The sequence below is a fragment of the Ochlerotatus camptorhynchus genome, unplaced genomic scaffold (genome assembly GCF_037179485.1).
Source record: "Ochlerotatus camptorhynchus isolate MF236.1 unplaced genomic scaffold, CSIRO-AGI_Acam_v1.1 ptg000137l, whole genome shotgun sequence".
Lineage (NCBI taxonomy): Eukaryota > Metazoa > Arthropoda > Insecta > Diptera > Culicidae > Ochlerotatus > Ochlerotatus camptorhynchus.
Genome location: NW_027040627.1, coordinates 2,897,576 through 2,916,830, shown reverse-complemented (window position 1 = coordinate 2,916,830; position 19,255 = coordinate 2,897,576). Strand labels below are relative to the sequence as shown.

At 36.9% G+C, this 19,255-nt stretch overlaps 1 protein-coding gene across 4 annotated transcripts in view; it reads right to left on the bottom strand.

Moving 5' to 3' along the window:
• Positions 1-14,068: 14,068 nt before the first annotated feature.
• The window catches only part of egh (beta-1,4-mannosyltransferase egh), a 107,122-nt gene continuing 101,935 nt past the window's right edge, over positions 14,069-19,255 (bottom strand). For all 4 annotated transcript variants that reach the window (XM_065221040.1, XM_065221041.1, XM_065221043.1 and 1 more), the window contains exon 3: positions 14,069-16,511. In XM_065221040.1, the coding sequence (XP_065077112.1) occupies positions 15,939-16,511 (573 nt within the window). In that variant the 3' untranslated portion in view covers positions 14,069-15,938. The remainder of the gene's footprint in view (positions 16,512-19,255) is intronic.

The window sequence follows — 19,255 nt, the reverse complement described above, 5'->3', positions numbered from 1 at the left end:
TACATAATCAATACAATACGTAATCAGTATATGAAACATTTTTTGTTTAATTTGGTGTAGCGTTTGTATTTGAGCAGTTCATAACGAAAAGCTTACACAAATGATTTGAATTTTTTTTTTTTGAAATTTCTTGCGACAACGGATCTTTGCAAAAATATATACAAAAATCGTCAGAACTCAATTTTAGCTGATATTCTTGAAAATTCTGGTTAACATCCTCTTCACTTATATGATCAGTGCATTTTATAGGGTTTTTCATGGTATTTGTGTTGTCATTGTCACTATGCCCATAACTGTGTAACTAAAAAATAGAACATACCAGCTTATGGATTCATCTGTTTCTTGAGGCTTCAAGATTAGTGAGGAATAAGGTTGATGATACGGATGGTTGGAACAAAAGGCAATGATTTAAATTTATTCGTTTTAGAAGCTCATTGTAAAATTTTTTTGTGAGACCCTTATTTGATTTAGTTTATATCATTTTATTTATTTCTTCAATTTTAAATGGATGTACAAATTGCTCGTCTTCATCCAGCAAATCTGCTACTCACCGCGAAACAAAATCAATTTTGTAAGTTTTTTACGGATAGAATTCTTAGTGCCTCCCATGTTTTTGGCATATTCCTCTAGCCGTAGTTTTAAATAAAAATCAATGCACAATTTTATCAAGGTATTGCTATGATTGTTTACTGCATCTTGCTCCAAAATATGTCCTGATAGTTGCAAAAAAAACATGTTGATGAATGTTACAGATGCTTATTAGGATTCTGTTTTCAAGCCGTTCGTAATATTTCCCCACGTTGAAATTTTTGTGGTGATCAATGAGTAGTTTTAGTTCAGTTTCAGAAATCTTGCATATCAGAAGAACATCTTTGTTTACTTCAATTTCCGAGTTTCCTATTAGTTCATGCAAACACTGCTCACATTTCAGTTTTACAATTAGCTGCTTTTGGACGTGTGTTGCCGAATATGTCAACGAATGTGTTAAGAAATCGTCCTCTACTGAAGCGAAAGCAAGCATTTCATCAATCGGAGCAGGAATATTGTCGTCATCATTTCGGTCATCATTAGGTTCACTGGTCATTGAATTCTTCATTGATTCAAGGTAGAACAATGATTTTTCCTCAGCATGCAGCATTTTCACCTCATCGAAATTTCGGCAATTAGCAAACGCCGAGGAAGTAACATTATTATGAACGATAATTCTTTTATATGCAGCCTTAAACTGCCCCGTGGTTGGATTATTGTTGTTGCCACCTTTCACTCGGATGGCCGCAAAGAAAGTTTCCAAGTGATCTTGGCTGCACCTATAGCATGGTATTTCATCCAGCTCATTTAGTTGCTCCACATGTCGGTCATACATATCTATGAAGCTTTGTATCGCGACAAGGAATCCAATGAATCCCGTTTTGTTGATCGTATCAATAATATTGGTCCAAATTTTCCTCCCTTTCTTTTCCTGTTGCACTTGAAGTTTGGATATATAATCAACTGCAATTTTGAAGCATTCTCGATATTGATTGATGTTTTCTGGATTCATTGGCCGCTTGAAGCCATTAGCGTGTTGATGTTTACTGTTGAAGATGTCAAATAAATCGTTAATTAATTCAACGCATTTAATGGTTTCATCGCAGTCCTGAAATTCTTTCTTGTTTGATTTCAATTTCCGTAATGCATCTGCCACACTTCGACTTAGAGTTTGAGCCGCTAAGTCTACTCGCATCTTCTCATTGTGGAAGTTGATGTGTTTATCCGTAAGCTTACCAATCTTCAATCCACTCAAATTCTGGAATTCGTTCAGTAACGCGATATATCCATAGAGTTAACTCTAAGACCACTGGGTCCCGAATAAAATCATTATTATTTTTGGCTCACTCAGTACCAGAACAACGGTCCCAAGCAGTCCCAAGCTATTTCACTCACCCCTGCATGTTCTGCATGAATCCACACACCCCTGATGTTATCTGTCAAACTTTCATAGCGAATCAAAACAAACATAGTGTAGTAATAGAATTTCAACTAGAATAGGGTACGTTAATCGTTTGCTTGGGACCAATAGGCTACTAAAGTGGTGAGCCAATTTAAAATCGTTAGTTTCGTATTGATCGTTGATATATCTCCACTCAATCAAATTCGACCCAGCCTTCAAAGATTCTTTGGCTGAGAGCGTATTGCGGAAAAGTTTCAACATGTGACAAATATCCATTATTACGTACACCGGCTCATTAGTACATGGATGGTCATAGTTGGTTTTGAAGTTTTCATCAAATTTAAGCGAGGGATTTGGCGGTGCTGATATTAGTATTTAAGCCATCAAATGTGAAGGCAATAACGGTAATACCAATTTCATGAAGACTTGTCAAAATGTTTTCAATTAGACTACTTTTCTGTTCAGTATTCAACGAGTCCGTGAAAAAGTAGGCCACAAGAATTTTAAACTTTTGCTTGATACCAGTAACCATGAATACGATTGCATCCTATGCCATTGGTAACTCGTCTGTCCCGTCTGGTAGATACCCAGCAAACTGGACAGTTCCTTCAAACTTCTTCGTCCGGTGATTCCACTCAATTTGCCGTCTTATCGAAACCTCGTCCATCATAAGGTAGACCAATGTACGTTCACCTGTTGCTTTTTGTTCGTGAGCTAATATCTGCAATGCAGCCATTGATTCTGACGTGATGCCTGGCTCACCATCAATAGAATGATACCATCTTGTAATGGTCCTTGGATGAGGCAAACGATTTTCAAAGGATTGCCTGACGAACTGATACGCTCGTGGGGAATAATAATGCAATGTTACAGCGAAGCATCTTAATTCTTCACTATACTCTCGACCTTGCCCTTGAGTGAACTTCAGCTCCTCCAACAACGAATGATTTTCAGAATGCACCTGCACAAAGGTTTAATCGTTATAAACAGTCAAAATTATTGTTAATTAATTAAAGTACTTTCAAATGATCCGCTGTACATTTTGAAACCATATTCCTGTTTTGAGCCTCTAGAAGCGCTTGTTCTAAGGTACTAACTTGTTTATGTAGACGTCTGCATCTCTGCTTGTGCCGGTAGCGGCTTTAACGATTGGTCATTAGGCTGGTACATCTATGAAAAGGACCATCAAATCCGTTACACCCCCCGGTGCGATGCGTAAATCTGATGATCTACCAGTCTTACCGCAAGATCTAAGATGATAAAGAGGTTGTGACGCGTGGTAAGTGCCGATAATGAGCGCGTCTATAGTTCAGTTTTTGAGACACCGTCTTCCTCGTCGGAGAAGAGTGTGGTTCGTTGGGTGGTTGCTTGCTACCACCTAGGTGTTCTTCGATTTCTTTAGTTTCTCGTTAGCTTTAAGGAGACGGGGATAAGCTTGACACGCTTCTTGAGGTGTAATATCCAGTTTCTTGTGTCCAGCTTTATTTAGCTTTTTCCTAAATTAAGTTCATTAAGACGATTAACACAAACTTTGCATGCAATTTCAACAAAAAAATTTATTCTCACCTCATCACACTTGAATCAAGTGAATCAACCGAAGATTCGTCATCCAAGCAAATAAATTCAAAATTTTGACTGTAACAAAATTTTAAATTAAATTTTCATTTAAATTTAATAGGTAATAACATACGTTTCTTCCGTTGTTGTTTTGTCGAAGATAACTGGTACAGTATTTTTAAGTAAAATTTGTGTGTTCCCGCTGATTTTGTAATCGTTTTCCGCAAAATGATTACCACAAATCCGAGATTTTATTGAAGTTTTAGCATCTATTTGCTGTCCCGTAAGTATAAGAAATGATCGAATCCATTTTTTCTTTCTTGAAAGAAAAAAATGGATTCGATCAATTCTTATACTTGTTGGAAGTCTGGATAATTTTTAAACTTCATATTTGAGGTAGACTTGATTTAAATTTGTTTAGTAATTTATTACCTATGACTTCTCACATTCAACGAATCACTGAGGTTTCGTAAACATTGTTCGATCACACAACGCATTTTCAAATTAAAGTTTCACAGTTTCGAAGATGTTTAAAAACTTATATTCTTTGTCTTATATTTACACTGATATATTATATACGAATTAACTTCTTTTTTTCTCAACACTTAATCTACTATTAAACCATTTGTGCACCAGAACTATTTTTAAATCATATTTACACTTGATATAATCTTACTTATAAAATTAGTATTTTGAAATAAAAACAAGGTCTCAAAATGAAATGCAAAATAAATTACGTTCTAGATAAACGAAACTAAATGAATCTATTCAACATGCCGCGTTTACTTCCAATTGAATGCACTCGAATTCTGTGATTGCACGGATTGCACAATCAAACTTTGCATCCGGAAATAAGTAGAGACATGATTGGAATAAAGCTGAAACGAATCCTTTTTTCCGCTCAACTGAATTAGCACACACACACGCAAACACTTGCAAGAGGCCCGACAGTCCACAGAAGGAAAAGAAGAGAAAAAAAACAACTGCACTGAAAAACAAGAGGCAGTTTACTTACCCCGTAAATGAAATACAGGAGAGTAAACTCTTTTTAATCATACCGCTATGTATCCCAAGGCTGGTTATATTCAAGAGGATAATACAATACAAGACAGTAAAGTATTTTTATTGCTATTTGATTATATTAATAAAAAAAAATAAACCATCAATCGTTTTCAATTCGTTTGAATTTATTTCATTTCACCACGAAAATCATAAATTCGCTCTTTTCATATAGCATTCTTGCTTGCTGTTTGACATCCACACATCGTGAAACAAAAAGTTAGTTTCCCATAGAGAAATACCATTGCGGCGGTGAAGGATAATCCCTTTGTTTACGTCATGTGGCGACATCTACTATTTGCAAGTGGGTACGTGAAACTAAGGTTATCCTTCACCTTGCCAGGGACTTGCTTTTTAGTGACTTGGTCACTTTTTTCAAGTCAGTCACTAAAAAGTCTCTTTTTTTAAGGCCAAGTCACTAAAGTCACTTTTTCTTGTAATAAGTCACTGTTTTCAACTTTTTTAGTGTGAATTTATTTCAAAATTGATTATTCTTTGCCTTGTGACGTTTAATCGTCTTTCTCTATATACAGGATGTCTCCTCATTTTTCTGGATAAAATTACCTTAGTTTTCCAAGTAAGCAGGTCCAATATCTAAAAATATTCAATGTCTTGAAGTTTCGTATTCCATGTACACGTTCAAGATATTGACACTATTCAAAGTGCCAGAATTAAGTAAAAAAATAAATGATTTGTTTCAAGTTCGTACTTAACTTTATGAAAGACTAGAGATCTTCAATGCAGATCCATTAACTTTACAACAATTGTAGGAACTTTGGAGAAGTTCTGAGGAATGAAAGGAAATGCTGAGAATTTCAGTGAAGCTCTATAAAAAAAAACTGCAGGAACATAAGGGAAGTTAACACGCTGAAAATATAGGAAATTTACTGGAAGCTGTAAGAACCTCAAAGCGGTTATTTTAGCATCCGAGACTTTTCAGGAACTTTTATGAAGTTCCTAAAATTTCAGTGAACTTCACAGGTGCCAAGCAAACTTGAGAAATTTAGAAAACTTTAGGGGTATTGTGCAAATCGAGAACCCTTAAGATGTTCCGTGTATTTCGGGGAAGTACAGAGACCTTCAGAGAATTTATGAAAACTCCAGAAATATTTCAGAAACTTCACGGAAATCCAGAGAATTTCAGGTAAATTTAATGGTGTTTACGAGAATTCTATTTATTTCCGAGCATAACCGAGATCTTCAATATAACTAAGAGCTTTATGGAAGCTTCGAGAACATCAAGACAGGTCAGAGAATCAAAGGGCAGTTCAAATAATTTCAAGGAAATATTAGCAACCTTAAAGAAGCTTCGAGAAATTCAGTGGATTTCCGAAAATTTCTGCAAAGCTCCGCGAGAATTCCTGAAATTTTTATGAAGATCCGGAAAACGTGAGAGTATTTTAATGAAGATTTCAAGAATTTAAAAAAATGTGAAAATTTAGCTAAGTTAACTTTTAGCAAGCAGCGATATCTTCAAGAAATTCCAGAGTAGTAAATTTAGATATGTTTCGATAGTTTAATAATATTCAGCGAACTTCCGAGTACTTCGAGGACGATCAGATAGCTTCAGAATAATCCCATTAACTTAAGCAAATTTGCAGCGACTTACAAGGTGTTCCGTGGAATTATAGGGTATTCCAAGAATTCTATGATTAATCCTAAAACGTCAAAAGCGTCAGGGAATGATGAAAATATCTCAGAAAATTTGCTGGATTATTAAACAAATTTAGAGAACTTCAGGTAAGTATAGATAAGCTCAGGGAAAAGCGAGTGTTAATAATGGTTATAATACTTAAGGAACATTTCCGAAACTTCAAGGCAAATTAATTAATTTTAGTAAAGTTGCGGGTTCTTAAAAAAATACTGATAAATTCAGGGCAGTCTAGAGAACTTTAAAGAAATTCAGTAATTGTTTAGGCACCAGGAAAGTCTAGACTATTTAAGAAGTTTTAAATTAGTGTCGATAATTTATGGGAAGTTTTATGAACTTCAGAAAAATCTTGAGAACTTCAGTGAAAATCATAGAACTATATTAATTATTTCGTTCTAATTCCATGAAAATTGCGGGAGCACAAAAGTTCCATAAATTTAGAAAAACTTCGGAAACTTCACAGAAAAACAAGTGGTCTTCAGAAAGCAATTTCTTTTAAATTTTTTTCTTACTGAAGATTAATCCACTGTGAATCTTTAAAGTTCCAAGTGTGAATGAAAATAACGAGAAAAATTAAATTCTTGTATATAAAAATTCATTATTTTCTTAGAATTATACTTAGTAAGAAATTTTTTAAGTTCATTGAGACTTCCATGTATTTTAAGGAAACAAGAAATTTCGTAAGGATTCCCGGTTTTCCAGATTTTTGAAGTTAGTAACTAATAAACTAATAAACAACACATGGGTTTGGTTATAAACTTTCTATTGAATCTTTTGCTTTAAAGGTTCATATCGTTCATAAGAGTTTATGAGATAATAATTGAATAGCTAAAATGTAATGTAATTGTGAGTTGAATTCAATTCAGGTATTGAGTTATTTTTAGTGTAGACTGGGTAAATTTTATCTTGATTTTTGTAATATGCAAGCAGATTTTTGAGGAAAATTTGACTCACTCAGTAAGTAACCCTACTGTGTTTAGTGGTTAAAATTGGTACCCTCCATGGTAAACAGTTATTAAAAAAAATTGTATCTTTATTTCCTACAACGGCGCAAAGGGTTATTCTAAATGGGAAGCTAGTTCCAAATTTACCATGACATCACTGGGTTCCCTAATAAAAAATACCATACCCGTACCATAATCCGAATGATAGAACTATTCCATAAATGGTTTGGATGGTATCCTGAACACGTCGTTAAGCAAAATTACCATGCAAATTTAAATAAAACCAATTGGATAATGGACCGATCAATTTGGGCATATCAAGCAGAAAACATCAAATAAATCCATGATTTCGGCGTTTGGTACAAAACTGTAGCTCAAATTCTACCGATATAACGCGTGATATGAATGTTTGCACCAAATACAAATGAAGCGCTCCGACCGAATCAATCTTTATCTTCATCCGATAGGCCGAAGTGAATGCATTGGCGTTTCAATGGCGCTTCAATGTGTTAGGCCGAGTTTAGAATCCGTAGGCCGAGTTTGTTGTCAAGAAGCAGTGTTAGACTTTTAACAATATCTCAAAAATTTGTTTCCTTTATCAAATCTTACGGTACGTACGAAAAGGTAAATAAATTTAGAAGCCATCACTAAACTACGCTAGATTAACAAAGACTAAGTGTGGGTTGTGCCTAATAGGCCGAAAATGGGGTAGTTAACCCTATCATATCTCACTCGAAAAAATCACTAACCACTAGTGCCATTTGATACTAACGGCTTGCTTAAGTCGACATCTCGACTAGATAGAAGGTTGCTGTCAACACGACCTATTGTATAGTGGAAAGCTCAGTTTTAAATTCTCACACCAGGCCCGGCGAGTATACGACTGACTTGTAATTAATTGCTTTAATTTGAAAGCTCAACTAAATAGATGGCTGCTGTTTTTGACAGAGTTGATCAGATTTATAAGACCTGTTGTATAGTGGCCAATATAGTTGAAAATTTCGTCACCAGTGTACGAACTAACTTTCTAATTTTGGCCGAATTGTTCGGATGTACAAGACCTATTGGATGATGCACAATTTAGTTCAGAATTCTGTCACGAGGGAAGTAAAGGTTCCTTTGAAATAGAAATTCTTTAAATCGAAATTTTGATAATTTCTTCTTATTATTCAACGTTAAATTTATTGAATTACAGCGTTCGCTATTTGATAGATTTTTGTTCGAACTAAAAGGCAAACTAAAATGAGATTCAGTTTATCTGTCATAATTTTGCAACAATAATTATAATAATATGGTGTGACGTACTTATATGTATTTTAAACCGGTTTGTTATAAAGGGTGTCCACGATGAAATTGCCACACTATGAAATTGCTCTAACTTTTTAACCGTTGGGTAGAATTTAATGAAAATTTGGGTGGATTTAGTTCATAGTGCATTATTTACATCCTGCAAGTTTTAAAGTCCTGTGATCAAAACTCGCGGAAATGGAGTCGAAAGAACAGCTCGTGCGTGATAAAATCTTGCGCATTCATCACGAGAACAAGGATCTCTCGCATCGTTCCATCGCTAAAACGTTGGGAACGCGAATTCCACGGTGTCGCGAGTGATTAAGCGGTTCGAGGAACGGTTGACCACCGATCGGAAGCCCAGAAGTGAAGGAAAAAGTATTCCGTACAACACCAAAAATCACAACCGCGTAGTTGGGGCCTTCAATCGAAATCCGAACGCCTCCGTTAGGGATGTGGCTAAGAAGCTGCACCTAAGCCGAAGTTTTGTCCAGAAGGCCAAAACTAAGGCTGGGCTTCGAACGTTCAAGGTACAAAAGGCCCCTAATCGCGACGAGAAGCAGAACAAGTCCGCCAAAACCCGTGCCAGGAAGTTGTACCTCAACATGCTGACGAAAGTTGAATGCTGCATCATGGACGACGAAACATATGTGAAGGCCGACTTCAAACAGATCCCCGGCAACCTGTTTTTCACGGCCAAGGATAAGTTCAGCGTTCCGGAGCATGTCCGCACTCAGAAGATGTCCAAATTTGCGAAGAAATTCCTGGTTTGGCAAGCCATCTGCACGTGCGGGAAGCGGAGTGCACCTTTCGTGACCCAGGACACGATGAACGGACAGGTGTACATAAAAGAGTGCCTCCAGAAGCGGCTGCTTCCTCTCCTGAAGGCCCACAACGTCCCAACAATCTTCTGGCCGGATTTGGCCTCATGCCACTACTCCAAGGACGTGCTGAAGTGGTATGCGGACAATAAGGTCAATTTCGTGCCGAAAATGTTCAACCCTCCCAACACTCCGGAGCTCCGCCCCATCGAGAAGTACTGGGCGATTATGAAGCAGCACCTTCTTAAACGACCTAAGAAAGTGAAGACAGTCGAGGAACTGAAGAAAGTATGGGTTTACATGCAAAAAATTCTGCACAGGTTGTGCAGAATCTTATGGCCGGGGTTAAGGCCAAGGTGCGGGCATTTGCGTATGGACTGTAAATAAAATACGAGTAAAATGGTAAAATGAAGTTTAATAGTTATTTCTCAATCCCTGAAAATTTGATGGCAATCGGATGAAAACTCGAATTTTGCGAATCAATTTTGTGTGTGGCAATTTCTTCGTGGACACCCTTTATGAAATGAATTTTTATTGGCGAATTTTAACTCCGGTTACCGTTAATAAACATTATTCAGTACGTACCAAAACATTGGTTGTATATGTTTGGAACCTAATCTCTCCTGATGTCTGAAGCTGCCTTGCGAATTCCTGTGTGCTGTTAACTGAGCGAGTGGAAAAGTTGAGGATTGACCCCTCCCATCTATAGTTAAACATGTGGATAAAACGTTGAAAGAGTGCAAGGCGTTTATTGGCAACACTACGAATCAATTGAAAGTTTCAAACCCTATTCTACCTAGGATCAAAGGTTTACCAAAGATTCACAAACCAGGAAACGAAATGAGGGAGATTATCTCGGCTGAAGGATCCCCCACTTGCCAAATGGTTAGTAAAGGAATTTCAACATATGCCTAAACCCTTTTCCACTCGCTTAGTTAACAGCACACAGGAATTCGCAAGTCAGCTTCAGGCATCAGGAGAGATTCGGGAAGATGAAGTCATGGTTTCATTTGATGTCACAGCACTTTTTCCGAGTGTACCAGTAAAGGAAGCCTTCAGCAACGTGAGGATTCTACGTGGAAAAGCAAAGTTCGGTCATATCTCAAGCTTATTCGTCTTTGTATAGCAGAGGAAATTTTTATAAACAAACTAAAGGCGCTCCTAGGGCCAATCCGCTTTCTCCATTTTTATGTGAATTGTTCATGGCTAACCTAGAAAATACTCTGGAGGATAGGAATTTGTTACCCAAATGTTGGTATAGGTACGTGGATGACATCTTTAGCATTGTCAAAAGGGAAGATTTATCAAAAACTTTGGAGGCCATAAGGAACGTTCACAAGGACATCAAATTTACTCACGAAGAAGAGAGAGACGGAAAACTCCCCTTCTTAGATCTTCTCATCATCAGGGAAACGTCTTCGTTCAATTTCGAAATAATACGAAGAGAGTAATACCAAGCACTTCAAACCAATCCCATCAACACAAAATGGCCGCTTTTCACCACATGGTTCACAGGATGCAAACTCTTCCTCTTAGCGATACAGGCAAATCAAAGGAAATAGCTCACATTTTTGAAATCGCTAGACTTAATGGGTATCAAGAAAAAAAACAATTCAAGCAGTAATCGATAAAAGAACAAGAGATCATTTAAGGCGTATTTCGACAACTCTTACACCAGTAACTGAAGGTTTAAAACGGGTAGCGGTGAATTTCGACAAAACATTACCAAACCATTGATTTCAAAGTTTAGAAGTTTTGGCCTAGATTTAGTATTCAGCAGCAGGACAAATCAGCTGAAGACACTGTTAGGATCAACAAAAGCTTCAATAAATGTCTTAGGGAAAGCCGGAGTCTACAAAATCTCTTGTCCAGATTGCAATAAAATCTAAATTGGTCAGACGAAAAGGACTTTGGAAACAAGGTTTAAGGAACACATCGCAAAGATAAAAAAGGCTAACAAAGAGATGGATAAAGGACTTAATTATGAATTTAAATCCAAGGTTGCAGAACATATCGTTGGGGCACAATTTGACTAAGGATAACATTAATATCCTGCGGACTGTATCTTCGCCTTGGAAACTAGACGTAGCTGAAAGTTTAGAAATATTTAAACCAGTGTTGGCAAAATCAGAAATCAATTGATATTTTTCCGCTCTCATGCGATCGCAATATCACGCGTGATATTGAAACAAAATATCATGCTTGGCATTGATTTTACAAGCTCCTTTGATATTGCGAGACTATTCACAAAGTGCAAAAATCAAGCTAAGAGTTGACTCGACACAAAAATGATTCCATTGCACATCGTTTTCTTAGAAAGAGAAAGCATAGTTTGCTATCTCTTTTTAATCTTCACCGATGGCAGATGCGAACGGACTGCTGCAAGCCGTCATCGAAGTTTCGGTTGCATTCTGGAGTAAACCAAAAATCATTAAACTCAATCTCACCACAGTTTGGTGAGATTTGCAGTTGGTGAGTTTTGTTAGCTTGATATTTCGAGCAGCGATATCACAGCTTGTAAAATCAACCACAGTTGTTTGCTTGTTGATTTTTGTCTACGAAAATCAAGCGTGATCTTGGGCGTTGCAACGCGTTGGTGAGATTTGATTTTTTGATATTTTCCCAACACTGATTTAAACATAATCCATCAACATTGCTTAATAGAGATCAAGGAAACGGATACTAGAGACTATTTAGCATGCTACCTAAAACCACACATCGTAGCATGTCTATACCTGTTGAAGACTGAATTTAGGTACCTGGATAGGTAAATTGTGACATGGCAGTGGAAACCTGCTGATTTTTAGTACCTATTGATTAGTATATAACTCGTAGATAAAAGATGGATTCTTCAGTGGTGTTGAGTATTTGGCACTGATGAAGTCTGCAAGTAGTAGACGATATACGCGTATCTGTCAAAAGATAAGCAATTATAGCAGAATTTAAAGGAAATAAACCAACCCCACTCAAAGCTCTTCATAAAGGGATTTGGTTAAGAGGTTCGACAATTTTAAAAGATTAATAATAATAATAATAATTACAGATTTTACTAGTCTAGTATGGATGGGACCGACGGTTAGTAGGATGACATTTTTGGTGAAAGGGTCAGGAGAGGAGCATGGGAGTGAAGTTTCCTTGTCGTATCAGTGAGTTTTCGCCAGATAGTTAGTGACGGAAGCTTTTTGACGTAGGACTACGTCTGTGATTTCTATATGGGGGCACACTTTGTGAAAACCGAAAATGGAATATGTAACAAAATAATGAAAAATTTTGAACATTAATAACTCAGCTGCCCCTGGACCAATTTCAAAAATGTTATCACCAATCGATCAGAAATATTTCCATGCATCAATAGCAACTTCCGACTGATGATTTTCTGAAACTATTGAAAAAGTTGTAATGTCAAGCACTGTCCAATGTACAAATAAAAAGTGATAATTTTATCACTGCTTTCATGAAAGAAACGTTCCTCCCAAACCCAGTCGTCATAATCGAGTACCACTTGGTTGCACATCATTCTGAAAAGATATAAAAAAGCGCTGCTGTCTAGACTCAACTCATTTTGGCTTAGGACGGCGTGATGAGCAGGCAGCAGAAGCAGCAATAGCAGCAGTAGGAAGGTGGTGGCAGGTTAGGTAGTTCACTCTTCTACCCAACAAGCAACAATGGTCGTGGAAAAGGCGTAAAAGGTCTTGGTAAAGAAGGTGCCAAGCGTCATCGCAAGGTTCTTCGTGATAACCGCCATCCGGTCTGATCTACGAGGTGTGCTGAAGGTGTTCCTGGAAAATGTGATCCGTGATGCTGAACACGCTAAACGTAAGCGGACATGGATGTCGTCTACACACTTAGATTTTTTTGCCGAGATGGGCGCCACCGAGCAGCTCGGCATTTTATTTTGCTGGAAATTCAGCAAAAAATATGTTTGTTAGCTGAGATCTCGTCAAAATTCCCGTACAGACGCACTCTGTACGGTTTCGGAGGTTAAATCATATCCAACTTTGGCAACAAAACGGCCGTTTTCAGGGCCAACAAGGTTATTACAGTAAAGAGTTGGAATAGAATTTATCTGTGCCTGTTTGTCCATATTCAGAACCATACGCCCCCCAAGAAAAAAAAAAATGCGCTCCAGAGCTGTAATCTTGTAACCAAACTTGGAAGTAGGGGTGCAAGTGATTTTGATCGATTCTCTTCATCAACTTTCTCTTAGAAAAAAAAATACTACAAATTTGTTACGCCTACAATTCAAAAACGGAAAGAGTTAAGATAATAGATGATCGATCAATTAAAAGAACTAAATGTTCTTCACATTTGTTCCGTCCACTAGCGGCCCTACGTCAAGCTTCTGTTCGTGCCCGTAGGCACAGACCCTTATACTTTTTCCTTGATTTGTTTTCCGTCGATCTTGTTTTCGACTAGCATTGAATCCAGGCCTTGTGGGGTGAGAGGCAATCACACTTACCACTACACCACCGGCACCGCTGGTGACGATAGCTGATTTAAGTAAAATTTTCTTTTGGTCCCATTTGAGTAAAACGGCAACACAATTCCGTATGGTTAAATCGTACTGATTTTTTTTTTTATTAATATGTATCTGAAATTCAATTACAGGTAGAATCAATTGTATTATTATTCTATCTTTCTTCTTCAAATTATCCTGCATTTGAGAAGAGTCGGCTGTAAACTATGTCACGCTTTAAGAGAAAACGGAAAAGGGTACCAGATCTGCTACAAGCCAATCAATAATGTTAGGTTAGGTAGCAATATGCTCGACTAAAAAAAAAAGGTGGAAGTAAATTTGATCTAAATTTTGCGTGGCATAATTCATGGACGACCCCAGAGTGGTTTTCGTTACTTTTATTCCGTTTATATCAAATGGCTGTTTCTATAGAAAAATGTATAGAAACATTCCTTAAGCTTAAGACGTTACCGATATTGGAATAGTTTCTATCTTAATTTTCTGTCTACCTTTGTTTGAGTTTTACTTTTTTCCTTCCAATCAATGGTACATTAGCAGTTATCAACTAGATTTCATGTAGTTTAGTTTTTATTATTTTTTCTTTTGTTTTCATTTTTGATACTTATGCTTTATCATCATCGCTAGTTTTAAATAGATTATGAACAACGTGTGTGGACGTAGGTGTTTTTTTATTTTTTTATTTATCTGCTTTCAATTTCAATTAAGTGTGTGTAAGTTATCTACGTTCAGTTTGCTCGTTTTCTCTTCTTTCTGTATTGGTGATGTACCAGCAAATACTCTATTTATCGCACATTTTGTTTTGCTAGATAAGTAGATTTGTCCGTGATGCGAGTTTTCTTTTTGTGAACTGTTCACTTGCAATCTGTAGTGACTGTTTGGCGGAACGTTAAGCAACGATTAGGATGACTAAAAACATGAATAAGCCGTGAGTAGTGCTTCAAGTGAACGATGAATGATTAATAAAGATGAAGTAGAATTTCGGTGAATACTTTTCCGGGAACCTAACCCCGGCTTATTGTACACACCCAGCGGGGAAAATGCCGATTACTTAATCTGCATTAATTGTAATCCTACACGTTGGAGAACATAGTTCTCAAATATAATAACTTTACACGTAAAAAGTCTATCACGGCAAAATATCGCTATAAAAATATACACAAAATAAATAACAATGAAAATCTCTCCAGATTTTTACTCACTCTCATATCCTCACCCACCCAGCTCTATTTATAACTTTACCGTGCCGGACCATACTCTGATCAGTTCCAGATGATACGAAACTGAAAAAAATGTTTCCTATTTCAAATGTTACTTTGCTTTAACACAAAAAGCAAATGTTATAGTTGTAATAACGAATTATATGGACTAATCTGTGCAGGACAAGGAACTGTGCAGAATATGATGCCTGTACAGTATTTAAAAAAAAAATAAAAAAAAAATGAAAACCAATCGTTCCTTTAACATATATTCGTCATTTTTCGTGAGGATAAGCCGAAAAAAACATGACTTTTCATACCTAAAGTCTAAATACGCGTTTTTCCTACTAGGGTAGGTGTTCCAGTAATAGTGGTGTACCAATTAGTTGCGATATGGCGTTTGTGTCGAAATAATGATGGAAAACCAGATACATTTATTTTTCATCGGAGACCCTCCCAAAACAAAGTAGATTTACATACTTTAAACTTTAAGTTGGTCCAAAAATGACGAAAAACAATTAATTCATCTTAAGATTTTGACTTCTAGCTTCTATAATAGTGGAATCCATTAGAAACCAATTCGTTCCATTATTATAAGAACCAATGGAGGACGGGTCTTCGAAAAATGTATGCAATTTAATGACAATGTAATATTTTTCTGGCGAAAATAGAGGTTGAAAGCTATAGATTGATGCATACAAATTGTATGCCGATCGTATATTATTTTTTCTTTATAGATAAATTGCCCTAGTTCCTCCACTACTGGCTCACTCACCCTACCTTGATCAGAAAAAATAATAAAAGTCCTACGAAATATACACATGATAAACAACTGACTGGCTAATCTTATTTTCTTCGCAAACGATAAAAATAATCTATGGGTCCCTATAAGCCTACAGTGCAATGAAGTAGTTTGCCAAGCTTGGCGCGTGACCTGTTCTTAAATCTGACCATCATCGAGGAAATGTGAAATTCCAATATCTAAAACCGATACACAGATGCAAATATCTCCCGCATTAAACCGTAACAAGCGTCCGAACGTCCTTTTGCACCACGTAAAATTTGTGCTTTTTGCCAATCAGTCCCCAAATGACGGCGACATTTTCAATGACGACATTTATCGGAATGGTGCACAGGGCTCCGAGAACACAAGCCAAAAACTTCACCACTCCGAATCGGTACAGGGAAAACGATTTGATTACCCCGAAAACGTACATGTAAATGTTGAACCCGGCGATGAATGCACACAAAAAGTCCACAACGTTGGGACAGGGAATCGGATACAGTCCAGCAAAGATCATATTCGAAGTGGACAATGGCATCGTGACCCAGGAGTAGACGCTTATGCCCAACAGTAGCTTATTCCGCACGGGAATGGTCTGCGAATGAACCACCAGTAGGATTCCCTGGAGCCAACGTTTCCGTTGCTGTAGGAAATCAAGTAGCGTGAACGGCGATTTTTCGTACATTTCACCCTCGATAAAGTTGAATGTGTATCCCTTGGCGAAGGCACGCATCGCGAAGAAGCAATCCTCAGCGACGGAGCCATCGATTCCGTTGTCGAACGAGACCTCCTTCTCAGCGTGGACCTGGAAACAAGAAACGAAATGTGACATTTTAATACAACTCGAACACATGTTGGAACAATGGGGAAGGCGCTTATTGGTCTACGAAGATAAGGATCATCTTCCACGAGAGTGTTATGATTTTTGGGTAACTTTCACGTTCTATATTAAAGTTAATGCAATGCAATATTCTACCGTATCCTTCTGCGAAGAAATTACTATGATTCAAGAGACATCCTTATTAGGCTTATTTTGCGCGGCGTGTGAGGTGAGGTGACAGTGAAGTGACAATTGTCACCTCGGTTGAGGTGACTATCCATTTGATTTTCACGGAGAGTCACCTCACCCGAGGTGACAATTGTCACTTCACAAGTGACAACGTGTCATCTCACCTCATACGCCGCGCAGAATAGGCGTGTTAAGGCCGGCGCACAATGGATACGTTTTCAGGTTTTTTGACAGTTAGCTCATGCATTATCTGTCAAAAAACCCGAAAACGAATGCATTGTGCGCCGGCCTTTAACCTAGTCAGTAAAGGTGTGGTTACGATTCAAAATCATGCTGGATAGGTGGCAAATTGGCACCCGAGCAAATGTCATTATTGCGATTGTTGTTACACAATATATCAGTGCCAACATTTCAAATGGGCGTAATTGCTTTTGTAAACAATGGCTTTAGCTGTCGATTTCTCACAACTTAAAGTAAACCCCTCCAAAATAACAATGCTAACTGGTAGAGGAAACATTCCTCTACCTGTTGGTGTTATTATTTTTTATGAGTGAGCTTTTATCCGCAAGAAATCGACGGCTAAAGCTATTGTTTACAAATGCAATTACGCCCCTTTGAAATGTTGGCACTGATATGGTAGAAAACTGCTTGGGCATAAGTGCGTATTTTCATCACATTGAGCACAAACCAGGGTGGCCAGCGAATTTTCATTTTGAAATTCCCGGTTTTTTCCCGGTTTTCCCCGGTTTAAATCTTAAAAATTTCCCGGTTGTTAATATTCAACAAAAAGCTGGAAGGAATTTACTGAAAGGATAAAAAAAATTTGATTTATGGAGATTCCCAAGATTCTGGGGTTTGAAATTTGTGAAAGAGTCTGAAACTAGAACTTTTTTTTTCAAAATTTGTTATAATAACAATCTTCGTGATGCAAGATTTGGAGAAAAATAATTAAAATGTGAGATTTTGAAACAATTTCAAGATCACAGATTTGAAAAAAAAAATACTTATGAGTCGTGGAGTCATAACTGTCTTGGGAGCATTTAAGGGGTTAAATCAAATTACAGAACAATCTATAGAATCTTACGAAAAAAACTTGGATTTTTTAGTAAAATTTAAAAGAATTCAAAGTGTTGATTTCGAACCTATATTGAGAAGCATTCTCACACAGTTTTCGAATGAGAAGTTCTTAGCAGAAGTCCAGAACTAGAGTCCTTAGAAATTGTTAGATGAATTTGGAGGGATTTCTGTAGAGAAGAATGCAAGTTCGAAATTAAATTTTTCAATAAATTTAGAAAATTTCACAAGAAGTTGTAAAAAACAAAACTTTAAATCGTAAGGAAAATGACAGATGAATTTAAAGAAGAATTCCAAGAGAATTATGATCAAAAGTCAACAAGAAACTGAGTTCTGGCAATAATTTCAACCCTAGTGCGAAAAATTCATCAAAGAGCTCCAACAAAATTGATTGCAAAGCATTTGCTGATTTGCTGATAATTAGAAAGAAATTCTTTAAAATACTCCAAAGCGTTTCTAAATAAAATTTAGAAATATTTCTGCTGCTTTGAATAGAGTTAATAGATTTTTTTTATGATTTTTAAAGGAATCAATGTCTCCAAATAGGTTCAAGGGAATTCTACCAAGGATTCCAATTAAATTCTTAGAAGAGGTTTCAAGTAAATTCCAAAATAATTCAACGGTTATTATTACACGGAGTGTTTTCTGGTTAATTTCAGAAGAATTCCATGATAATTCAAAGCAGAATTCCAAGTTTATTCTGGAATTCATACAATTAGAATTCTGAACTACGAAAAATTAAAACCCCGGAAAAGAATAATTCATTTTCAGTTTTTACAAATATTTGTTTCCAAAGTCCAGCATCTTAAATATTTTCTTTTAAGGACCATGCACTTTACATCTGAGATTGAAACGACACAAATCAATTTGCAATATTGCTGAGTGATTAAATTCTCAATTGAAGAAAATTATGCAGCAAATAGAGCAAGACATTTATTTGGTAAAGGATCACTCTGTTTCAATGGTTTATTCTGGAATTCTGGTGTAAAAAATTGTACCTATGGTATGGTTAATTTATTTTTCCCGGTTATCTCGTCGAATTCCCGGGTTTTTCCCGGTTTTCCCGGTTACTTTTCAAATTCCCGGATATTTCCCGGTATTCCCGGTTTTCCCGGTTTGCTGGCCACCCTGTTGACAAACATCAAATATATTAATAATTTCGACGTTAACGAATCAATCATAAGTTTAAAAACTGCAAAACAAAATCTGTAAGAACGCATTACTATGAATATTTAAAAACAAAAGCAGGCCTGGGTTCAATCCCAGTCGGCGCCGCCGGGATGTTCTGAGGCATAACATCTCTGATCACGCCTTCCTTCGGATAAGAAGTAAAGCCGTTGGTCCCCGGTTCATGAGTTGATGGGTCGATAGGTAGGGTCCAGGTGTGGGAGCTGCCTCCCTGGCGTCGGTAGCATTGGTGCTCAGCACGGAAAACAAGATCGACGGAAAACAAATCAAGGAAAAAA